Raw genomic sequence first — 26291 nt, 5'->3', positions numbered from 1 at the left:
CCCTATTTCTACTCCCTAGCGTTTGAGGCTCATTGAGGAGGCGCTAATCAGATGTACAGCACTTTGGTCAACGTGGGTTGTTTTTTAAATGTGCTGTACAAATAAAAATGGACTTGACTTGACAGCTCTTCGCAACAATGTAGCACAGGGGCATTGTGACGTCACACGCTGAATACCGCTGGGGGGGGGGGGAAGGGGGGTCAGCTCGAGTCCATCTCACAGGGGCATTGTGACATCACAATCCGCACCGCAGCGCCCCCCTTCTGTCAAAACTTCGATAAATCAGGGGGGGGGCAGCACTTTTAAACCTCTGTAACTTAAAAAATATGCGTCCGAATTAAATAAAAATATAATTTTCCAGCAGGCGAACCGCATGCTGATTAAGGTGGTAAAAAAATCGTGGCGCTACGGTTCACCGTTTTGCCGGAATTGCCGTCTTCAGCCGACATCAGTGGGATATATATATATAGATACAAGATCTGAGTTTAGACTAGACCAAGTGGGGCCCGTTCCTCATAGGGTTTCCATTGCGACCTGGGGAAATCACGTTTTTCCTTTAAAATAAATTGTCTGTTAAAAATTTTTTTTTTAAATCTCAATGGGGTGGGGAGAGGAGGGGTGGGTGAGGAGGGGGGAATGGGGTGGGGGAGGGGAAAGGGGACAGGGAGCCACTGACACCGTCCTGCCATCTTCTTTCTCCTTCACTGTGGTGCCGTGCTCCTCCAGGGGAGGGGGATCGCAATTAAAGGCGGTACAGGGAAGGGGAGAGGGTGTGACCGAGGAGCCTTGGACGCAAAGCCTCTCCTGTATTGGTGTAGCAGCCTCAACCCCCTACTCAATCCCCCCGATCCCCCCCCCTCCCTACCCCCAACTCTCCCATCTTCCCTGACCCCCACTGTTCCCTTCTCCCCCACCACCACCCCTCCTCCCCCCCACCCCTACGCTCCCCTTCCCCCCACCCCTCCTACCCATCCCCACTCTTCCCTCCTACCCACCCATCCCTCCTCCCCAGTCTCTCTCCCTCCCACCCCACTCGCACTCTCCTCCACCCCTCCATTCCCCACCACCCCCCTTTCCACCACTCTCCCCTCCACAACCCCTCTCACTCCCCAGCCACCCTTTCCCCCCACTCGCTCCTCCCCCCACCTACGTATCCCCCACATTCTCCTCCCCCAGCCCCACGCTCACTCTCGCCCACCCCCCCACTCATCCACCCTGTGGCCCCTTGTTCTGGACTCCCCCAACATTGGGAACATGTTTCCTGCCTCTAATGTGTCCAATCCCCTAATTATCTTATATGTTTCAATAAGATCCCCCCTCATCCTTCTAAATTCCAGTGTATACAAGCCTAATTGCTCCAGCATTTCAACATACGACAGTCCCGCCATTCCGGGAATTAACCTAGTGAACCTACGCTGCACGCCCTCCATAGCAAGAATATCCTTCCTCAAATTTGGAGACTAAAACTGCACACAGTACTCCAGGTGCGGTCTCACTAGGGCCCTGTACAACTGCAGAAGGACCTCTTTGCTCCTATACTCAACTCCTCTTGTTATGAAGGCCAACATTCCATTGGCTTTCTTCACTGCCTGCTGTACCTGCATGCTTCCTTTCAGTGACTGATGCACTAGGACACCCAGATCTCGTTGAACATCCCCTCTTCCTAACTTGACACCATTCAGATAATAATCTGCCTTTCTATTCTTACTTCCAAAGTGAATGACCTCACACTTATCTACATTAAACTGTATCTGCCATGTATCCGCCCACTCACACAACCTGTCCAAGTCACCCTGCAGCCTTATTGCATCTTCCACACAATTCACACTACCCCCCAGCTTAGTATCATCTGCAAATTTGCTAATGGTACTTTTAATCCCTTCATCTAAGTCATTAATGTATATCGTAAATAGCTGGGGTCCCAGCACCGAACCTTGCGGTACCCCACTGGTCACTGCCTGCCATTCCGAAAGGGACCCATTTATCCCCACTCTTTGCTTTCGGTCTGTCAACCAATTTTCTATCCATGTCAGTACCCTACCCCCAATACCATGTGCTCTAATTTTGCCCACTAATCTCCTATGTGGGACCTTGTCGAAGGCTTTCTGAAAGTCGAGGTACACCACATCCACTGACTCTCCCCTGTCAATTTTCCTAGTTACATCCTCAAAAAATTCCAGTAGATTTGTCAAGCATGATTTCCCCTTCGTAAATCCATGCTGACTCGGAATGATCCTGTTACTGCTATCCAAATGCTCAGCAATTTCGTCTTTTATAATTGACTCCAGCATCTTCCCCACCACTGATGTCAGACTAACTGGTCTATAATTACCCGTTTTCTCTCTCCCTCCTTTCTTAAAAAGTGGGATAACATTTGCTATCCTCCAATCCACAGGAACTGATCCTGAATCTATAGAACATTGAAAAATGATCTCCAATGCTTCCACTATTTCTAGAGCCACCTCCTTAAGTACTCTGGGATGCAGACCATCAGGCCCTGGGGATTTATCAGCCTTCAGTCCCATAAGTCTACCCAAAACCATTTCCTGCCTAATGTGGATTTCCTTCAGTTCCTCCATCACCCTAGGTTCTCCGGCCCCTAGAACATTTGGGAGATTATGTGTACCTTCCTCAGTAAAGACAGATCCAAAGTAACGGTTTAACTCGTCTGCCATTTCTTTGTTCCCCATAATAAATTCCCCTGCTTCTGTCTTCAAGGGACACACATTTGCCTTGACTATTTTTTTCCTCTTCACGTACCTAAAAAAACTTTTGCTATCCTCCTTTATATTATTGGCTAGTTTACCCTCGTACCTCATCTTTTCTCCCCGTATTGCCTTTTTAGTTAACTTTTGTTGGTCTTTAATGAGCGATATATATATATATATATATATATATATATATATTGGTGTGTGTACGTGTGTGGATATACACACACACCCATATATACACGCACACATATATTCACTGGAGCCCTGTCAACCGGGCGTTGAGAAGATTGTCCCAACTTTGGTAATGTTTACCTTTCTTTAGTGAAGAGATACAGCACGGAAACAGGCCCTCCGGCCCACCGAGTACACGACGACCATCGATCGCCCGTTCACACATGTACAATGTCATTGCACTTTCTCATCCACTCCCGACACACGAGGGGCAATTTACAGAGTGCCGATTAACCTACAAACTTGTATCTCTGGAGTGTGGGGGAGGAAACCGGAGCAACCGGTGGAACCAGCACATTTCATGCGCAAACCCGTCTAACCACAAGTGTCTGTGTGTTTATAAAGCCAAGCGCAAGACACATGATATGTACAACCCCGTTTATTGTTAGCACAGAGATTCATTTGTGAAAATTACAAAACAAATCATGTAATCCTTGTTATTCGGTTCATTTGTCGATGTTATGTGGTGTCATCGTTCCAACAGTCCTGTAAATATATTCGCTCCCCCTAATAATCCCTTCCTCCAAAGGTTTTACTGTAACGTGTAAATAACACCTATCCATGTTCTCCACAGATGCTGCCTGACCCGCTGAGTTACTCCAGAACTCTGTGAAACGTCACCTATCCATGTTCTCCACAGATGCTGCCTGACCCGCTGAGTTACTCCAGCAGTCTGATTTCATTGGGATCGTCTCTCCGAACGGGGTGACACAGTACCAGGTGCCCAATACACACACTCTCAGCAGGGAAACAGGCCCTTCGGCCCACCTTGTCCATACCGACCACGATGCCCCATCTACACTAGTCCCACCTGTCCCCATGTGCCCCATAGCCCTCTGAACCTTTCCTACCCATGCACCTGTCTAAATGTTTTTAAATATTGTTATATTTCGCCTGCTGCCTGCCCTGTCCGACCAATTGAGTTTTGTGTTACTGCTCTCCCCGCAGTGTTGGCCTTCATAACAAGAGGAGTTGAGTATAGGAGCAAAGAGGTCCTTCTGCAGTTGTACAGGGCCCTAGTGAGACCGCACCTGGAGTACTGTGTGCAGTTTTGGACTCCAAATTTGAGGAAGGATATTCTTGCTATTGAGGGCGTGCAGCGTAGGTTTACTAGGTTAATTCCCGGAATGGCGGGACTGTCATATGTTGAAAGACTGGAGCGTCTAGGCTTGTATACACTGGAATTTAGAAGGATGAGGGGGGGATCTTATCGAAACATACAAGATTATTAAGGGGTTGGGCACGTTAGAGGCAGGAAACATATTCCCAATGTTGGGGGAGTCCAGAACCAGGGGCCACAGTTTAAGAATAAGGGGTAGGCCATTTAGAACGGACACGAGGAAATCTTTTTCAGTCAGAGGGTGGTAAATCTGTGGAATTCTCTGCCTCAGAAGGCAGTGGAAGCCAGTTCTCTGAATGCATTCAAGAGAGAGCTAGATAGAGCTCTTAAGGATAGCGGAGTCAGGGGGTATGGGGAGAAGGCAGGAACGGGGTACTGATTGAGAACGATCAGCCATGATCACAGTGAATGGCGGTGCTGGCTGGAAGGGCCGAATGGCCTCCTCCTGCACCTGTTGTCTATTGGAATTTGGGGGTTAAATGGGAGCCGTTCAGCGCCGACCTGTTGTCCACCGGGTTTCTGCCCCACAGCCCCTGAGCACCGCTCCTGACGCCGGTCCCGGGACCCCACCCTTTTACACACCCGGAGCGGAACCGGAGCAGATTCTCAGCCACTCGTCGTCCAAAGTCCAAAAGAAAGGATAACATTTCTCCATGAATTTGTTCCCAGTGAAGGTGTGGAGATGGGACTTGGTGGCCGCGTCGTAAAATGAAACTGCCCCGGACTGGTAACTGAGATAAACTCCCACCCTCCCGGGGATGGGACGGGCGGGAAGAGGGGATGGAGGGGAGGTGCGTGCATGAAACTCGTCATCCAACCGCTCGATGCTCCAGACTCCAGTCTCCGGGGTCTTTGTGACCTCTCCCTCCCTCTCCACAGACTCTGCGGCGACTCCCAGACCCCAGTACCGACACCCCCCCACCTCCACCTCCCAGTAATGTCTCCCCGATGTGAACCCCTCCGATCCCAGCACACACGGCCAGTCTGTAAACCTCTTCCCGGTGTCAGGGAGACTCCTCTCTGTCCCGGTCCGTCTCACCCTCTTCCGATCCTCAGACACCTCGAGCTGCGCATGCGCTGTTTCCGCATCCAGGGTGACAGAGACTGGGGGGAGAAGCAGAGAATCAGAGAGTCCCCGGGGGGTCGGGGGGAGACTCGGGCAGCGCGGCCCCGGGACCGGGGGAGAGGCCGCTCGGCCTCGGGCACAGGCGGGCGGACAACTGGACGATGTCCCGGGGATTTCCCGCCCGCCAACATCCCACGGACAAAAACATGTTTCCCGGCGTTTCCTAATCGGGGCGGAAGTGGAGGGGAACCGGGTGAACGGTGAGGAATAAAAACAAACTGCTGGAGGAAGTCCGCGGGTCAGGCAGCACATGTGTAAGGAAATGACAGAACACGTTCAGGTCGGGACGCTGCTTCATTCTCATGCTCCCCTCTGCTCCCCCGGTACAAAGAGGACAATACTCGTAACATACATATATGTGCGTGTGAGTGTGTGTGTGTGTGTGCGTGAGTGTGCGTTTGTACATATCCACACACACACAGTCACACATACACAAACATATACACACACACGCACAATCATAAACACATTCACACACCTACATACACAGACACAAACATATACACACGCACACTCATTCACACACACACGTACATAGACACACAAACACACACACACACAAACACGCACATATAGACACACACACACACACACATATACAAACATATACACACACGCACACTCATAAACACATTCACACAGCAGTGTAAGAAAATAACTGCAGATGCTGGTACAAATCGAAGGTATTTATTCACAAAATGCTGGAGTAACTCAGCAGGTCAGGCAGCATCTCGGGAGAGAAGGAATGGGTGACGTTTCGGGTCGAGACCCTCCTTCAGTCTGACCTGCTGAGTTACTCCAGCATTTTGTGAAATAAACACATTCACACACACACATACACAGACACACAAACAAATACACACGCACACTTATTCACAGACACACACACACATACATAGACACACACACAAACACACATACAGACACACATACATACACTCACACACGTATGCACACATACACACACACACTTATGCACACACACACAGATGCATAGACACACATATGCACAGACACGCACACATACACACTCACACTGATGGATATTCACTTTCCAAGCCAAAGGCTTGTTCACTCCTTAGGTCCAAATGCTTTTTGCTAAACTCAGATTTTTAGCACAGTAACTGCCCGGGGTTCAAGATGTTTGTTGTTCAGTGAGTTAGGAATCTAATCATAGAAACAGAAAATTTCATTCAGCCCATCGAGCCAGCACCGCCATTCAATATGATCATGGCGGCACGGTAGCGCAGCGGTAGAGTTGCTGCTTTACAGCGAATGCAGCACCGGAGACTCAGGTTCGATCCTGACTACGGGTGCTGCACTGTAAGGAGTTTGTACGTTCTCCCCGTGACCTGCGTGGGTTTTCTCCGAGATCTTCGGTTTCCTCCCACACTCCAAAGACGTACAGGTATGTAGGTTAATTGGCTGGGTAAATGTAAAAATTGTCCTTAGTGGGTATAGGATAGTGTTAATGTGCGGGGATCGCTGGGCGGCACGGACTTGGAGGGCCGAAAAGGCCTGTTTCCGGCTGTATATATATGATATGATGATATGATGATGGCTGATCATCCAGATTCTGTATCCCGTTCCTGCTTTCTCCCCATGTCCCTTGATTCCGTTAGCCCTCAGAGCTCTATCTAACTCTCTCTTGAAAACATCCAGTGAATTGGCCTCCACTGCCTTCTGTGGCAGAGAATTCCACAGATTCACAACTCTCTGGGTGAAAATGTTTTTGTTTATCTCAGTTCCAAATGGCCGACCCCCTTATTCTTATAATGTAACCCCTGGTTCTGGACTCCCCAACATGCGGAACATTTTTTCTGCATCTAGCCTGTCCAATCCCTTAAGAATTGTATATGTTTCTATAAGATCCCCATCTTATCCTTTTAAATTCCAGTGAATACAAGCCTAGTCGACCCATTCTTCCGACCCAGCGCGGGGCTTTGTTCACCCAGAGGCCCAGAAGCGGTTGGAGGCGGTTGGAGCAGCGTCCGGGCGGTAGGTTTAAAAACCCAGCGCGGGGCTTTGTTCACCCAGAGGCCCAGAAGCGGTTGGAGGCGGTTGGAGATAAAAACGTTCCCTCACACTTCAAAAGAAGTGTTCTGGAGGAAGCCGCTGATTGGTGGAAGCGGACTAGAGGAAGCAGCTTTTTGTTCGTACTTTTAGTTAAGGGTTCAGTGAGTTAAGGGTTCAGTGAGTTAAGGGTTCAGTGAGTTCAGGGTTCAGTGAGTTCAGGGTTCAGTGAGTTAAGGGTTCAGTGCTTTTTAGTAAAGATACAGTTTAAAGGATTAAGAGGGATTTGATTTAATTTGGGGGTAAGACATGTCAGATGAGATCGGCCCCGTGGAGTGCTCATCCTGCAACATGTGGGAGATCAGGGATATTGTCGGTGTCCCTGATGACTACGTGTGCAGGAAGTGTGTCCAGCTGCAGCTCCTGGCAAACCGCATTGAACGGTTGGAGCTGCGGTCGGACTCATTCTGGAGCATCCACGATGCTGAGAAGGTTGTGGATAGCACGTATAGTGAGTTGGCCACACCACAGGTAAAAGATAAGCGAACAGAAAGGAAACGGGTGGCCACTAGGCAGCGTAGCAGTAGGCAGGTAGTGCAGGAGTCCCCTGCGGTCATCTCCCTCCTAAACAGATATGCCATTTTGGATACTGTTGGGGGAGATGGCTCATCAGGGGAAGGCAGCAGCAGCCAAGTTCATGGCACCGTGGGTGGCTCTGCGGCAAAAGAGGGGAGGAAAAAGAGTGGAAGGGCTATAGTGATAGGGGATTCAATTGTAAGGGGAATAGATAGGCGTTTCTGCGGCCGCAAACGAGACTCCAGGATGGTATGTTGCCTCCCTGGTGCAAGGGTCAGGGATATCTCTGAGCGGCTGCAGGACATTCTGAAGGGGGAGGGTGAGCAGCCAGTTGTCGTGTTGCACGTTGGCACCAACGATTTAGGTAAAAAACGGGATGAGGTCCTACAAGGTGAATTTAGAGAGCTAGGAGATAAACTAAAAAGTAGGACCTCAAAGGTAATAATCTCTGGATTACTACCAGTGCCGCGTGCTAGTCAGAGTAGGAATAGGAGGATATTTCAGATGAATACGTGGCTTGAAAAATGGCGCAAGGGGGAGGGATTCAAATTTTTAGGACATTGGAACCAGTTCTGGGAGAGGTGGGACCAGTACAAACAGGACGGTCTGCACCTGAGCTGGAATGGAACCAATGTCCTAGGGGGAGTGTTTACTAGTGCTGCCGGGGAGGATTTAAACTAATGTGGCAGGGGGATGGGAGCTGGAGCAGAGAGACAGAGGGGTGTAAAATGAGGGTAGAAGCAACAGGTAGCAAGGTGAAAAGTAAAAGTGGTAGGCAGACAAATCCAGGGCAAAAATCAAAAAGGGCCACTTTTCAACATAATTGTATAAGGGGTAAGAGAGTTGTAAAAACAAGCCTGAAGGCTTTGTGTCTCAATGCAAGGAGTATACGTAATAAGGTGGATGAATTAAATGTGGAGATAGTTATTAATGATTATGATATAGTTGGGATTACGGAGACATGGCTCCAGGGTGACCAAGGCTGGGAGCTCAACATCCAGGGATATTCTATATTCAGGCGGGATAGACAGAAAGGAAAAGGAGGTGGGGTAGCGTTACTGGTTAGAGAGGAGATTAAAGCAGTGGAAAGGAAGGACATTAGCTTGGAGGAAGTGGAATCGATATGGGTAGAGCTACGAAACACTAAGGGGCAGAAAACGCTAGTGGGAGTTGTGTACAGGCCACCTAACAGCAGTAGTGAGGTTGGAGATGGCATCAAGCAGCAAATTAGAAATGCATGCACTAAAGGTGCAGCAGTTATAATGGGTGACTTCAATCTACATATAGATTGGGTGAACCAAACTGGCAGGGGTGCTGACGAAGAGGATTTCTTGGAATGTTTGAGAGATGGTTTTCTAAACCAACATGTCGAGGAACCAACGAGAGAACAGGCCATTCTAGATTGGGTATTGAGTAATGAGGAAGGGTTAGTTAGCAGTCTTGTTGTGCGAGGCCCCTTGGGCAAGAGTGATCATAATATGGTAGAGTTCTTCATTAGGATAGAGAGTGACAAAGTCGATACAGAAACAAGTGTTCTGAACTTAAAGAAAGGTAACTTTGAGGGTATGAGGCGTGAATTGTCCAAGATCGACTGGCGATTGATGCTGAAAGGGTTGACGGTGGACATGCAATGGAAGGCATTTAAAGGTCGCATGGATGAACTACAACAAGTGTTCATCCCAGTTCGGCAAAAGAACAAACCAGGAAAGGTAGTGCATCCGTGGCTAACAAGGGAAATCAAGGATAGTATTAAAACAAAAGATGTAGCATACAGATTAGCCAGAAAAAGTAGCATACCAGAGGACTGGGAGAAATTCAGAGTCAGCAGAGGAGGACAAAGGGCTTAATTAGGAAAGGGAAAATAGATTATGAGGGAAAACTGGCAAGGAACATAGAAACAGACTGCAAAAGCTTTTATAGATATGTCAAGAGAAAAAGATTAGTTAAGGCAAATGTAGGTCCCTTGCAGTCGGAAACAGGTGAATTGATCATAGGGAACAAGGAGATGGCAGACCAATTGAACAAATACTTTGGTTCTGTCTTCACTAAGGAAGACATAAACCGTCTGCCGGAAATAGCGGGGGACCGGTGGTCTAATGAGATGGAGGAACTGAGGGAAATCCAGGTTAGTCGGGAAGTGGTGTTAGGTAAATTAAATGGATTAAAGGCAGATAAATCCCCAGGGCCAGATAGGCGGCATCCCAGAGTGCTTAAGGAAGTAGCCTCAGAAATAGTGGATGCATTAGTGATAATTTTTCAAAACTCTTTAGATTCTGGAGTAGTTCCTGAGGACTGGAGGGTAGCTAATGTAATCCCACTTTTTAAAAAGGGAGGGAGAGAGAAAACGGGGAATTATAGACCAGTTAGCCTAACATCGGTAGTGGGGAAAATGCTAGAGTCAGTTATTAAAGATGTGATAGCATCACATTTGGAAAGTGGTGAAATCATCGGACAAAGTCAGCATGGATTTACCAAAGGCAAATCATGTCTGACGAATCTTATAGAATTTTTCGAGGATGTAACTAGTAGAGTGGATAAGGGAGAACCAGTCGATGTGTTATATCTGGACTTTCAGAAGACCTTCGACAAGGTCCCACATAGGAGATTGGTGTACAAATTTAAAGCACACGGTATTGAGGGTTCAGTTTTGAGGTGGATAGAAAATTGGTTGGCGGACAGGAAGCAAAGAGTAGGAATAAACGGGTCCTTTTCGGAATGGCAGGCAGTGACTAGTGGGGTACCGCAAGGCTCAGTGCTGGGACCCCAGTTATTTACAGTGTATATTAATGATTTGGACGAGGGAATTGAATGCAACATCTCTAAGTTTGCGGATGACACGAAGTTGGGTGGCAGTGTTTGCTGTGAGGAGGATGCTAGGAGGCTGCAGAGTGACTTGGATAGATTAGGCGAGTGGGCAAATGCATGGCAGATGCAATATAATGTGGATAAATGTGAGGTTATCCACTTTGGCGGCAAGAACAGGAAAGCAGAGTATTACCTGAATGGTGACCGATTGGGAGAAGGGGAGATGCAACGTGACCTGGGTGTCATGGTGCACCAGTCATTGAAAGCAAGCATGCAGGTGCAGCAGGCAGTGAAGAAAGCGAATTGTATGTTGGCATTCATAGCAAGAGGATTTGAGTTTAGGAGCAGGGAGGTTCTGCTGCAGTTGTACAGGGCCTTGGTGAGACCGCACCTGGAGTATTGTGTGCAGTTTTGGTCTCCTAACCTGAGGAAAGACGTTCTTGCCTTAGAGGGAGTACAGAGAAGGTTCACCAGATTAATCCCTGGGATGGCGGGACTTGCATATGAGGAAAGGCTGGATAGACTGGGCTTGTACTCGCTGGAATTTGGAAGACTGAGGGGGGATCTCAGCACACGGTATTGAGGGTTCAGTGTTGAGGTGGATAGAAAATTGGTTGGCGGACAGGAAGCAAAGAGTAGGAATAAAAGGGTCCTTTTCGGAATGGCAGGCAGTGACTAGTGGGGTACCGCAAGGCTCAGTGCTGGGACCCCAGTTATTTACAGTGTATATTAATGATTTGGACGAGGGAATTGAATGCAATATCTCTAAGTTTGCGGATGACACGAAGCTGGGTGGCAGTGTTAGCTGCGAGGAGGATGCTAGGAGGCTGCAGAGTGACTTGGATAGATTAGGCGAGTGGGCAAATGCATGGCAGATGCAATATAATGTGGATAAATGTGAGGTTATCCACTTTGGCGGCAAGAACAGGAAAGCAGAGTATTACCTGAATGGTGACCGATTGGGAGAAGGGGAGATGCAACGTGACCTGGGTGTCATGGTGCACCAGTCATTGAAAGCAAGCATGCAGGTGCAGCAGGCAGTGAAGAAAGCGATTGGTATGTTGGCATTCATAGCAAGAGGATTTGAGTTTAGGAGCAGGGAGGTTCTGCTGCAGTTGTACAGGGCCTTGGTGAGACCGCACCTGGAGTATTGTGTGCAGTTTTGGTCTCCTAACCTGAGGAAAGACGTTCTTGCCTTAGAGGGAGTACAGAGAAGGTTCACCAGATTGATCCCTGGGATGGCGGGACTTACATATGAGGAAAGACTAGATAGACTGGGCTTGTACTCGCTGGAATTTAGGAGACTGAGGGGGGTCTTATAGAAACATATAAAATTCTTAAGGGGTTGGAGAGGCTAGATGCGGGAAGATTGTTCCCGATGTTGGGGGAGTCCAGAACTAGGGGTCACAGCTTAAGGATAAGAGGGAAGTCTTTTAGGACCGAGATGAGAAAACATTTCTTCACACAGAGAGTGGTGAGTCTGTGGAATTCTCTGCCACAGAAGGTAGTTGAGGCCAGTTCATTGGCTATATTTAAGAGGGAGTTAGATGTGGCCCTTTTTGCTAGAGGGATCAGGGGGTATGGAGAGAAGGCAGGTACAGGCTACTGAGCTGAATGATCAGCCATGATCATATTGAATGGCGGTGCAGGCTCGAAGGGCCGAATGGCCTACTCCTGCACCTATTTTCTATGTTTCTATGATCTTATAGAAACATATAAAATTCTTAAGGGGTTGGAGAGGCTAGATGCGGGAAGATTGTTCCCGATTTTGGGGGAGTCCAGAACCAGGGGTCACAGCTTAAGAATAAGGGGGAAGTCTTTTAGGACCGAGATGAGAAAACATTTCTTCACACAGAGAATGGTGATTCTGTGGAATTCTCTGCCACAGAAGGTAGTTGAGGCCAGTTCATTGGCTATATTTAAGAGGGAGTTAGATGTGGCCCTTTTTGCTAAAGGGATCAGGGGGTATGGAGAGAAGGCAGGTACAGGCTACTGAGCTGGATGATCAGCCATGATCATATTGAATGGCGGTGCAGGCTCGAAGGGCCGAATGGCCTACTCCTGCACCTATTTTCTATGTTTCTATGTTTCTATCATATGTCAGTCCCGCCATCCCGGAAATAACCTGGTGAACCTACGCTGCACTCCCTCAATAGCAAGAATGTCCTTCCTCAAATTAGGAATCCTTCCTCATGCCAATACCCAGTCTATGACGGCCTGCCCTCCAGTTGGTTCCTCTACATATTGGCTTAGAAAACCATCCCGTATACATTCTATGAAATCCTCCTCCTCTGTGTTGTTACCAATTTAGTTGGCCCAAAATATATGTAGATTAAAGTCACCCATGACAACTGATGAACTGCTTGTTCCTCGGCTGCTCATTGGTACGTTATCCTCAATTGTTAGAATTATACTTGTGTTTTGGAAATCCTATGTAAACTATGACCTCTGTTAACATTACTCCTCAGAATTAAACGTGCTTCATTTAAAACTATAACTGTGTTTATTCTGCGTCGTTAGCTGGAAGTGACCGCGCCTTGTTTGGGAGGGACGACCCACGGCTGTGAATAGTGATTATTGATACCTAACCCCTTCAGCAGTGGGCAGAGCAGTGAAATAAGTCAGTCTTTGAGATAAAGGTTGATGCAGTGTAACCCCCTTATAGCGAGAGCACATGTAGGTGCTTAGAGCAGATAAGACTGAAAGACGACTTTAGTTTATGGTCTCAGACTGGTAATCTCAATATCATCACCGCACACGCACATACACATACACACGCACACACACTACACACACACACACACACTACACACTCACACACACACGCACAGAGACACACACGACACACACACACACTACACACACTACACACTCACACACACACACACACACACACACACACAAACACACACACAAACACACACGTACACACACACTCACTCATACACACACGCACAGTCCTACACGCACGCACTCACACATTACACATTCACACACTCACACGCGCGCGCACGCGCACACACACACACACACACAGTTACACACACACACAGACATGCACAGCCACACAGACACAGACAAGCACTCACATACTACAACACACACACACTCACTCACTCACACACACCCACACTCACTCACGTACACACACACAGTCCCACACACACGCACTCACACACTACACACTCACACACACACACACACACAGGCACACAGTCACACACACACACAGACACTCTCACGCGCACTCACACACACACAGTCACACAGAGGCACACACATGCACACAGTCACACACTCACACTCTACACTCACACACACACAGTCACACACAGCCACGCACACCACACTCACGTAAACCAAGATCTTACCTTGGTGGCCAAGTATCCTCTTCCACTCTGAAAACAGAAACAACAAACAAGACTGGAGAAAACTCGCTGGAATCTAATCTACTATTAATTTCATAGCAAAGAGCTTTAAATGTGTAGAGATGCTTCCCGTGGACCCACTGCGGTTTCACTACAAGCTGACCATGGTGATCATTTTGCTTCACATTGTTACCTACAGTCACTCTCCACCATATCTATCTCTGCGGTTTAGTAGGATATCGTGCCCACATTTCCTCACCAGTCCATCCCACAGTTAAAGCTCAGATATGTGGACACTGAGACCCGCTGATGGCAAATGCTGTTTTTGCCAGAGTTCAGCTGACCGGATTTTAAGGGATTCCCCAGGTTACACCAGCTGATGGAAACAAATTGACAGGTTTGGTCCGGAAATTCTGAGCCCCCCTCGGTTATGGCTGACCATGGGTGAGAGATGTGTGGTCGGATGCAAGCCTGGGCGATGTCACATGAAGGACAGGCTTTTGCCCATGCAGCACGTCTCCCCTCTCCACGTTGCTCATCGATCCAAAGGAACAGCAGGGCCATTACAGTTTGGCACCAGTGCCGTGGCAGGAGCTGCCAGCATGAGGTTGTAGACAACGACAAACTGCCTTCGGGACTCCGGATTTTCTTGAGGTTTACTCCTGGAGCCTTTTCCGTGACTGGATACAACCACAAGGCAGTGGAGGTTTTAGACCAGAGTCTTCCCTCTCCTACATGGACTGCCTTCCCAGGCTGACCAGCCTCATCTGCCCGAGACGCGAGGGGGCAGGAGGGGGAGGGGGAGGGGGAAGGGGAGGGGGAGGGGGAAGGGGAGGGGGAGGGGGATGGGGATGGGGAGGAGGGGTAGCGGGATGAGATAGAGAAGGGGGGGAGGGAGAGAGAAAGAGGCAAAAACATGGCAAACATGTACAGCACACCGATGCACACGCGCGCAGACACGTGCAACCTCATGCACTTGTGTGCACACAGTTCCATGGTCATCCCAGGATCAGGATGGAGAATAATCCGGTCACCTAACTTGTTTCGCTGAAAAACCTGTGAGATACCCAGACTACAATGCAGCAGTGTGTGTGTGTGAGTGCGTTTGTGTGCGTTTGTGTGAGTGTGTGCGTGTTTGTGTGTGTGTTTGTGTGAGTGTGTTTGTGAGTGTGTGTGAGCGTGTGTGTGCGAGTATGATTGTGTGTGTGTGTGTGTGAATGTGTGTGTGTGAATGTGTGTGTGTGAATGTGTGTGCGTGTGAATGCGTGTGTGTGCGTGAGTGTGTGTGCGCGTGTGTGTGTGCGTGTGTGTGGTGGGGAGGGGTGAGGAACATACCTGACTGAACAAGGGGTGTCCATTGTCCTAAAAAGAAACAGGAAAGGTAAGGCATGAATAAAGTCCTTCAGAACACGCATCAGTGGACAAAGGCCCAGGTTTGTTTTAAGGACACATTCATAGCAAGAGGATTTGAGTATAGGAGCAGGGAGGTTCTGCTGCAGTTGTACAGGGCCTTGGTGAGACCACACCTGGAGTATTGTGTACAGTTTTGGTCTCCTAATCTGAGGAAAGACATTCTAGCCTTAGAGGGGGTACAGAGAAGGTTCACCAGATTGATCCCTGGGATGGCAGGACTTTCATATGAAGAAAGACTGGATAGACTAGGCTTATACTCGCTGGAATTTAGAAGAGTGAGGGGGGATCTTATAGAAACATATAAAATTCTTAAGGGGTTGGAGAGGCTAGATGCGGGAAGATTGTTCCCGAAGTTGGGGAAGTCCAGAACCAGGGGTCACAGTTTAAGGATAAGGGGGAAGTCTTTTAGGACCGAGATGAGAAAACATTTCTTCACACAGAGTGGTGAGTCTGTGGAATTCTCTGCCACAGAAGGTAGTTGAGGCCAGTTCATTGGCTATATTTAAGAGGGAGTTAGATGTGGCCCTGGTGGCTAAAGGGATCAGGGGGTATGGAGAGAAGGCAGGTACGGGATACTGAGTTGGATGATAAGCCATGATCATATTGAATGGCGTGCAGGCTCGAAGGGCCGAATGGCCTACTCCTGCACCTATTTTCTTTGTTTCTATGTTAAGGATTCGAGCAACAGATTAAAGGCGCTGGCCTGGGTTTAACCTCCCACTGCGTGTATTCCTGCCTGTGTTGCCCTGCTGTGTCACGGTGTAGGTACACGCCACGCCATGACCTTGCTCCACCAGGTGGGTGTCTCTGGTCCCCAATACACCTACTAACACAGCTATGGCCGAGTAGGGAAGTCACTGGGGAGGAGGTTGTAAGTATGCTTGTCCCACGGCTGTACTCTGGTATTATTCCCATTACTCTACCTGTTGGACGTATATGGCTTGATCTCATTCATGTATAATATGATGATTTAATGGGATAAAACACAGCCAAAATATTCTCACTGTGTCTGAGTACAAGGAGCAATAATAAACCAACGATAGACACAGAAAGCTGGAGTAACTCAGCGGGACAGACAGCATCTCTGGAGAGAAGAAAGTTTCGTGTCGAGACCCTTCTTCCTAATAATAAACCAACGATAGACACAGAAAGCTGGAGTAACTGGAGACCCTTCTTCCTAATAATAAACCAACGGCAGGATTAGGTTTAGGGGTTTTGGTGTATTATTGTCACGTGTGACAGCTTTGTTTTGCATGCCATCCAATCAGATCAGATAATACGATGCATAAATACTTTCAAGTCCAACTAAAGTCCAATAGGTAGAGCAATGGGGGATATACAGAGTGGAGAATGTAGTTCCCAGCATTGTTCAAGTCCAATAGGTAGAGCAAAGGGGGAGATACAGAGTGCAGAATGTAGTTCCCAGCATTGTAGCACATCAGTTCCACAGACAATGTCCAATGTCCGCAATGGGGTCGAGGTGAATCGGACAGTGCCCCAGCTTATGGAAGGGCCGTTCAGAAGGCTGATAACAGGGCGCAAGAAGCTGTACCCGAGTCTGGTGGTGCGCGCTTTCTAGCTTCTGTACCTTCTGTCAGACGGGTGCAGGAAAAAGAATGAACGACTGGGGGTGGGACAGGGACAAGTCTTTGATTATGTTGGCTGCTTTTCCGAGGCAGCGTGATGTGCAGATGGAGCCAATTGTGGGGAGTTTAATCTGTGTGATGGACTGGGCTACATCTACAATGTTGGGGAGTGTGGTGTGTGTGATGGACTGGGCTACATCTACAATGGTGGGGAGTGGGGTGTGTGTGATGGACTGGGCTACATCTACAATGGTGGGGAGTGGGGTGTGTGATGGACTGGGCTACATCTACAATGGTGGGGAGTGGGGTGTGTGTGATGGACTGGGCTACATCTACAATGGTGGGGAGTGTGGTGTGTGTGGGGGACTGGGCTACATCTACAATGGTGGGGAGTGTGGTGTGTGTGAATTACTGGGCTACATCCACATCTCTCAGCAATTTCTCGTGATCTCGGCTGGACATGCTGAATTTCCTCAGTCTCCTAAGCATGTAGACATTGAGTGGCATCTTGGTTGTTGCTTCACTCTGCCTGGTCCACAACAGATCAGTGGGAATATTAACACCGAGATACATAAGGCTCTCAACCACTTGCACTTCGGCACCAGTGATGCTGATTGGGGCCTGTACTCCATCGGCATTACTGAAATTAACGCACAAACCCGCACGTCTTCGGGATGTGGAGGGAAACCGGAGGACACCGGTCACAGGGAGAACATGCAAACTCCACACAGACAGCACCCGAGGTCAGGATCGAACCCATGTCTCTGGCGCTGTGAGATATCAATTCTACCAGCAGCGCCACCGTGTCGCCATTCCTTCTCTTTTGTGAATATTTCTATACTAAATTCTTACCATGTTCTACGATGGATTTGCGCCGTTCCAGCTCTGGAAGGAGAAACCAGTGTTACATTGGAACAGTGAGCATCAGAGACAATGAACATCAGAGTCAGGGGGCAATCCAAACAAGGATGGAAATAAGTGCAGCACAATGAGGGAAGTTCCACGTGCACACACAGATGTCACATCTGCCCGTTTACCCCATTACCCCACCTCCCGGGCCACTGATACTCTCTCCAGGCCCAGGGGCAGCAATTACCACTGGAAGGTCAGAGCCCGCGGAGAGTGCTCTGGTTTCCCACTGAACCTACACTGGGAATCAGGGATTTCCTGACCCGCATCTCACGCTGTTGTTTAACGCACCTTTAATGCGTCTGTTTTGTTTCACGTTCCAAAGAAACACAGCACCGTTGGCGGCAATGAGAAGACAAATGGTGAGGACTAGCGGCAGGACCCAGTCAGGAACGCCAGCAGGGAAGATCTCATCTGCAGAGTGAAGACAGTGAATCAGACAGTGACAGTGTCTGACACACACACACAACAGCTTCCCCCGCAACCTCCCGCCGTGACATCAGTGTATACTGGGGAAGCTGTTGTGTATGTGTGTCAGACATGTGTGTATTATAAATAAATAAATATATATATATATATTTATAAGTTTATGTATCAGCATACATACATACACACATATACAAACACACAAACACACACACACATACAAATATTCACATACAAATACACATACATATACCTTTACATATACACACACACATATATATATATACCAGTTTATGTATCAGCATATATACTGTATATATCTGTAACAATATGTATCCTCACGTGGGCTACAAATTTAAGTTTTGATGTAATTCCCAAGGATGAATACTGGAGCGGGTGGGAGGAGCCAGCCACTTGGTCTAGATGATGCCCCAACATGGTCCATGCCGGACAACGCCACAGATTGTTGGTCCTCCCTTCCATGGGGTGGCAGCAGCGGTTTGCAATGTGGTGCATCCCGACACACACACGTGGAACCTCGCTCTCCCAGCGGGCAGAGCAGCGACTGGATGGAGGTTTACAGTGACGGGCAATTAGATACTCATGGGTTACCCTTGTAGACTTGGACAGAGAGCCTTCAATTCGGGCTAGTCATGAAAAGACAACGTTGGAGGTGACGCTTCTGTTGATACCGCGTCCCCACAACTATTCAGATCAAAGCTTCATCTACATTCACAGTCTTGTGATTCACTCAGACACTGGTGTCAGGGTGATTCAAGTGAACCCAACCCAATGGAACTGATCCCTCTTCCCCCCGCACTGGGACCACTGCCTGACGACTTGGAGCCCATTTCCCCCACAATGATTATGGACCCCTATGGCAACTGCATGACCCCATTCGCCCGGTGCCAATTTCCACAGGTCTCGGATAGTCATCCAGACACCGTTCCCTTCACGGTTCTGCTTTGTAATCGGACCATGACGGCTCCATCAGCAGAACGTTCATCCCAGTCCTAGCGGCGTCAATGGTTCCCATGTGGTCAATGTGACAGGGCCGTGCGTGACAATGTTCTGGCAGTCCTCATGGTTTGTCCATTTAAGACCTTTCAGGAGAGCGTCATGGATTTAAAAGAGTTTGTGTCGATGTCCAACCTGTTTGGACAAGTTGTGGACTCAGTTGGCCTTGTATGCAGATGAATGAAGGAATAAGTTTATTGGCCATGTATGTGCACATACAAGGAATGTGCCTTGGTGCTCCCCTCACAAATGACAACACAAACAATAGACATTAGACAATAGACCATATGTGCTGGACGAGGCCATTCGGCCCTTCGAGCCAGCACCGCCATTCAATTTGATCATGGCTGAACATTCTCAATCAATACCCCGTTCCTGCCTTCTCCCCATACCCCCTGACTCCGCTATCCTTAAGAGCTCTATCTAGCTCTCTCTTGAATGCATTCAGAGAATTGGCCTCCACTGCCTTCTGAGCAGAGAATTCCACAGATTTACAACTCTCTGACTGGAAAAGTTTTTCCTCATCTCATTTTTAAATGGCCTAACCCTTATTCTTAAATGGTGGCCCCTTGTTCTGGACTTCCCCAACATTGGGAACATGTTTCCTGCCTCTAACGTGTCCAAACCCTTAATAATCTTATACATTTCGATAAGATCTCCTCTCATCCTTCTGAATTCCAGTGTATACAAGCCTAGTCGATCCAGTCTTTCAACATACGACAATCCCACCATTCCGGGAATTAACCTAGTAAACCTACGCTGCACGCCCTCAATAGCAAGAATATCCTTCCTCAAATTTGGAGACCAAAACTGCACACAGTACTCCAGGTGCGGTCTCACTAGGGCCCTGTACATCTGCAGAAGTACCTATTTGCTCCTGTACTCAACTCCTCTTGTTATGAAGGCCAACATTCAATTGGCTTTCTTCACTGCCTAACATACAGTTAACAATTAAGAATAAATTATGATGCAGATTTAAAAGGCAGTAAAGCAGCAGGATCGGCGCATGCAGTAAACATTCTTTAAAAATCAGTGATAATTTCCCCACAGAAGTGAGATGTTGCTGAACCGTCAGTGAGAAACATGTGAATACCTCAGTGAACATTCTGGGCAGTCGGGGTTTCAATGGGATGTAAATCTCTTCATACTTCAATGATCAAACAGAAACGTTTACAAACCTGATATCTTAACAATTGCCTCATGTCGTATGTTTAACCATCTGTATCGAACAACACACTTGAACTTGTTCGTTGACTGCCTAGTTACTGTCACGTTGCTCTCCACATTTATAAGACCTTCCGTGTCTTCATGGTATCTTGTTTCAGCTTGTGGTAAAACCTGTCCATCCTCGCCGTTCCACACCATCTCTGGGCCAGGATACCATCCACCGGATTTACACACGAGCTGGATTCCATCTCCCTGGTATCCCAGCAACTGAATCCGGGGCTTACTCCCCAAACCTGCATCATTGACAGATGTAGAAATAACAATAGTCAGGAAGAATAGCAACTTCGACCAGACAGCATTTTGTTCAAGGTGCCAAACCCTCTTGCAACAATACTTATACAATTTACAATTATTTCTAGTTCCAATGCAAAGTCTTTGAGCTGAAACATCAACTCTGCTTCTCTCTCCCCAGTCGCTGCTTGACCTGCTGAGTGTTTTCAGCATTTCCGTAAATAAATGCAGGTGGGGGTTACATGGTAAATGACTGGGCCCTGGAGAGTCTGGTGGAAAGGAGATCCTGACTACGGGTGCTGTCTGTTCGGAGTTTGCACGTTCTCCCCGTGACCTGCGTGGGTTTTCTCCGAGTTCTTCGGTTTCCTCCCACACTCCAATGACGTACAGGGTTGTAGATTAATTGGCTTGGTGTATGTGTAAATTGTCGATAGTGTGTATAAGATAGTGTTAATGTGCCAGCATCGCTGGTCGGTGTGGTGGGCCGAAGGGCCTGTTTCCGCGCTGTATCTCTAAATTAAACATTCCTTTAAAGTTAATAATATCAATGCATTTACTTACTCACCTTGAACTCGCAGTTGAGCTGGAGATGCTTCATTCTCAGTTCTGTCTGTAACTGAACATGTATATTCCCCTTCATCAAGCCTCCTTACGTTCATTATTCTGAGGGAAATGTTCCCTTTGGCCAGTTCATCTTTAAACAGTTGGGCCCTTGCTCTGTAATCCTGGTGTTGAGCGAGGGCGTCACTTTGTCCATGTCTGTACACGAGGACTGGCGAGGCCAGACCTGACTTCCTCCACTGCACCTCCATGTCGCTGGTCAATATATCTGGCACAAGCTGACACTCCAACACCGCATCTCCACCTACAGTGGCTGCAAAACCACCATCGCCCGGTACAATTACGGCAAATTCACCTGGGGATCAATGCAAATAATTGAAAACATAATTATTTAAGGAATCAATAATGTAAAAATAGAAAACAAAATTAACATCAGGAAAGTTGCATCGTTCTGTGCACACAAAGACCAACAGCATTTATTTCATGAGGACTTGAATACAAAAACAGGGATGTAATGCTGAGGCTCTCGAGGGCGCTGGTCAGGTCGCATTTGGAGAATTGTGAGCAATTTTGGGCACCATAACAGAGGAAGGATGAGCTGGCTCTGGAGAGAGTTCAGAAGTGGTATCTCAGAATGATCCCACGAACCAAGAGTTTGATGGCACAAGTTTAGAAGGAAAACGTAAAAACATACAAACATACAAAATAGGTGCAGGAGGAGGCCATTCTGCCATTCTGCCCTTCGAGCCAGCACCGCCATTCATTGTGATCATGGCTGATCATACACAATCAGTAACCCGTGCCTGCCTTCTCCCCATATCCTTTGATCCCACTAGCCCCCAGAGCTCTATCTAACTCTCTTTTAAATCCATCCAGTGATTTGGCCTCCGCTACCCTCTGTGGCAGGGAATTCCACAAATTCACACCCTATGGGGGAAAAAGTTCCCTCTCACCAGAGTTTTAAATGGCCTCCCCTTTATTATTAGACTGTGGCCCCTGATTCTGGGCTCCCCCAACATTGGGAACATTTTTCCTGAATCTAACTTGTCTAGTCCTTTTATAATTTTATATGTCTCTATAAGATCCCCTCTCATCCTTCTAAACTCCAGTAAATACAGGCCTAGTCTTTCCAATCTTTCCTCATATGACAGTCTCGCCATCCCACGGATTAACCTCATGAACCTGCATTGCACTGCCTCAATAGCAAGGGGGGGGGGGGGGGGCTCAGTGAATGGTGGAGTAGACTTGATGGGCGGAATGACCCTAATTCGCTCCTATCGCTTATGACTGGATGACCTTCTGAAGCCAGGATATTACCATTTTCACTGGCTGTTCACGATTTATTTTATATCTAAGGTTGGAGTCTCAACACCAATCCGCGTGGGGCACCACTACTTACATCTTCCCACCCAGGGAGACAAAATACATTAGTCCCCACTCTCTGCTTCCTGCTGACTTATACATGGCCTATACATCAGGAGGTGCAGATCCAGAGCCAGCAACATTATGGGGGACCCCTACCACCCCAGCAACGGACTGTTCCAGCTGCTACGGTCAGGCAAACGCCTCTGCTGTCACGCTGTGAAATCAGAGAGGATGAGTCGGAGTTTCTTCCCACAGGCCATCAGGACTGTTAACTCTCATATCACCAGGGACTAATTTAATTTACGGTAGTAATTTATTTTTTGTGTTAAAAAAAAAATTCTATTCTGTTTTGTAGTTTTAGCACAATCCGCAGGCGTTGCCACTTTCATTTCACTGCACATCTGCTATATGTATGTGACAAATAAAGTTGACTTGACTTGATTATCCATGAGAATGAGGTTGCCTCCTGCTCCTGCAGTCCCCATCGTCGCCCACAGAGGGAGCACGGACCTTGCATCTGATCATATTAAGTGATGTGGCAACTGCATTCAAATGGGCGATTTTAAAATATGAATCTTCTGACTCCATGAAGCCCCCTCCATGAGATAAATAAATATCAATCAGACAAGATGTTGTGGTTATTACCGTGGACTGAGGTGAGGATCCCGTGCAGTAGCAACACAGCGCAGTGAAACAGTCCCATCCCAGTAGAGGGGTCAGTGCCTGAGGGAGAGGGGGAGAGAGAGGGAGAAGTGTTAGACCCGTGATGGGCGGGAAGCTGCGATCTCCCACCCCCCCCCCCTCCCCTCCCCCTCCGTCCCCGCCGCCGGTGTCTACCACCCCCACTCACTGCTGACCGGGGGCTGAAAGGTCACCCCTTGTGCCGGGTGGCCAAGGACAACCGGTGGCCAAAGGACTCCAGTCCCCGCACCGAGACCCCGGCTCCCTTTAGAATCTGCTCCTTGAGTCTCCTGTCACGGGGGTCGTGTCCGGGACGATCCTTCTCCCTGGAATTTCTTCAGTCACCCCGGCCATCAAACCTGTCAAAGGACAGAAATTGATTCTGAAGTCAAAAGATGTCGGACCAATAAAAATAATCGGGGGTGAGATGAGATTTGCGATTCATTTACGGAGTTGGGTGTCACTGACTGGGACATCTGTTATTCCCAGGTCGGCGCCGCCTGCAGCCACGCTTGTGGAATTCTCTCTGTCCGTGGACAGTGGATCATTGGATGTATTGAAAGAGGAGGTGGATATAAAGCACCTTCAACCATTTGCTGATTGGAAGCAGACTGCATGTGTAGTCATTCCCCAGACTGCATTGGTCTGCTTTCTCTCTCAGAATACTTTACCTGCTTCACCATCTCAAAGGCTTTTTAATGCTTTTTGTCTCTGTAACGCACAGTCGAGTTGAACTCTGGCACTGAACAGTGATATCCGAGGCCAGTGTGGGAAGCGAGAGAAGGAAAATAGACAATAGGTGCAGGAAGAGGCCATTCGGCCCCTCAAGCCAGCACCGCCGTTCCATGTGATCATGGCTGATCATTCTCAATCAGTACCCCGTTCCTGCCTTCTCCCGATACCCCCTGACTCCGCTATCTTTAAGAGCTATATCTAGCTCTCTCTTGAAAGCATCCAGAGAATTGGCCTCCACTGCCTTCTGAGGCAGAGAATTCCACAGATTTGCACCTCTCTGACGGAAGAAGTGTTTCCTCATCTCCGTTCTAAATGGCCTACCTCTTATTCTTAAACTGTGGCCCCTGGTTCTGGACTCCCCCAACATCGGGAACATGTTTCCTGCCTTTAACATGTCCAATCACTTAATAATCTTATATGTTTCAATAAGATCCCCACTCATCCTTCAAAATTCCAGTGTATTCAAGCCCAGTCGCTCCAGTCTTTCAACATACGATAGTCCCGCCATTCCGGAAATTAACCTCGTGAACCTACGCTGCATGCTCTCAATAGCAAGAATGTCCATCCTCAAATTTGGAGACCAAAACTGCACACAGTACTCCAGGCGTGGTCTCACCAGGGCTCACTACAACTGCAGAGGGACCTATTTGCTCCGATACTTAACTCCTCTCGTCATAAAGGCCAACATGCCATTAGCTTTTTTCACTTCCTGCTGTACCCGCATGGTTACTTTCAGTGATTGATGAACAAAGACATGCAGACGCCATGGCTGAGATAAATGTCAACATTAGACATGAGTGAGGTGCAGGAATACTAGGTTACCCTTCAGATTCCGATTAAATCTTTTCCCCTTCACCTTGAACCTGTGCCCTCTGGTCCTCGATTCCCCGACTCTGGGACCGGGGTTCCACAGGGAAACCGCGCCGGGTTTGGGGAAGTGGGGGTAAAGTAGGACGGGAGGGAGGGGGTTAGTGAGGATGCAGCCTCTGTAATGTCTGCAACAGTCGGAGTAAAGGTTCGTGTTTCAGCTGCCCACGCACAGCCCAGGACTATGGGACAAACACAAGTATTTAGTAACTCGCTCTCCTGTGTTGAAATATTTATCTTGTGTGTATAAAAAAACCTGTTAGTTTCACGGAGAGAAGCTCCATGGAAACACGCCCTTTGGCCCACTGGGTTTGTGATATCAGTAAACACACATGTTCACGAATCCGACCGCACTCATTAATGCTCCCACGTTGCCATCAACTGCCCACCGATCCCATCCCCCAGATTCATACAAGGGCGATGTACAGCGGCCAATCTGCCGAGACATCAGCTCGTCTTTTGGACGCGAAAGAAACAGGAGCACCTGCGGCAAATCCATGCGGTTCTGGGGAGAACGTGCAAACTCCACATAGGGAGCAGTGGAGGTTAGGCTCCAAGCTGGATCACTGCAACTGTGCGGCAGTGACTCTACTATCTGAGCCACTGAACTCCGGGTTCAGTTCAATTAACATGTTCCCATCAGTAACACATTAACCTCCGTCTCAGCGCAGTTTGTTCCCGCGCTCGCTGCTCAGGACGCCACCGGCGCCACATAGTTTCAGAGAGTGTAGCAAGGAGTTCCCTTCTTGCCCATCGCGGCCACTTCGCGCCCGTCACAGACTGAACGTGGCCGCTGGGAATAAACAAATCCCGGTGACCGACCAGCTCTCCCGATCGAGGACTCACCGACTGCCGCCTCCCTCCCTGACCCGCACCGCACCGGATCCCGCTCTCTCCGCTCTTCCGACCGGCCAGACTCGCCGCTCCGGCCCCGACAACCAACTGAGGTCTCGGCCTGAGCCGCGCCCCGGGGGCAGTGGGCCGGGCCGGGGCAGCGGGGTTTCACTATCACCCAATCCCGCTGGCAAACAGGGGAGTGAGTGACCGCTGTGTCCCAGCGGCTCCGGCGCCCTCAGTTGTCCCGGAGCCCCGCTCACCTGATCAATCCCCGGCCGGGACCCTCCGCTTCCCCTACCCGGCCGGGACCCTCCTCCGTGCCCGCTCCCTGTCCCCGCTCCCCGGGGGCCGAGTCTGTAACTGGCGCCCAGCCACAGCCCGGAGCAACCGGCGTCAGAGAGACCGCTTTCCTCAGCGTGGAATCACATAGGGAAACGGCGGCCGCCGGGGGAGAGAAATCGGCTAAAGTTGTCATGAAATGGACGC

The 26291-nt window shown here is 48.7% G+C and overlaps 1 protein-coding gene across 1 annotated transcript in view; it reads right to left on the bottom strand.

Moving 5' to 3' along the window:
- Positions 1–3322: 3322 nt before the first annotated feature.
- The window catches only part of LOC144602578 (uncharacterized), a 54693-nt gene continuing 31724 nt past the window's right edge, over positions 3323–26291 (bottom strand). The window contains exons 10-19 of the mRNA XM_078415706.1: positions 25849–25989; positions 23536–23656; positions 23331–23408; positions 21325–21675; positions 20480–20761; positions 18150–18272; positions 17802–17834; positions 15286–15312; positions 13954–13980; positions 3323–5166 (exon numbers count right to left, since the gene is read on the bottom strand). Coding sequence (XP_078271832.1) covers positions 4637–5166; positions 13954–13980; positions 15286–15312; positions 17802–17834; positions 18150–18272; positions 20480–20761; positions 21325–21675; positions 23331–23408; positions 23536–23656; positions 25849–25989 — 1713 coding nt within the window. The 3' untranslated portion in view covers positions 3323–4636. The remainder of the gene's footprint in view (positions 5167–13953; positions 13981–15285; positions 15313–17801; positions 17835–18149; positions 18273–20479; positions 20762–21324; positions 21676–23330; positions 23409–23535; positions 23657–25848; positions 25990–26291) is intronic.

This window comes from Rhinoraja longicauda, chromosome 19, assembly GCF_053455715.1.
Source record: "Rhinoraja longicauda isolate Sanriku21f chromosome 19, sRhiLon1.1, whole genome shotgun sequence".
NCBI classification, from domain to species: domain Eukaryota; kingdom Metazoa; phylum Chordata; class Chondrichthyes; order Rajiformes; family Arhynchobatidae; genus Rhinoraja; species Rhinoraja longicauda.
Note: the sequence above shows the minus strand (reverse complement) of the source record. Positions and strands in the feature narration are given on the sequence as shown.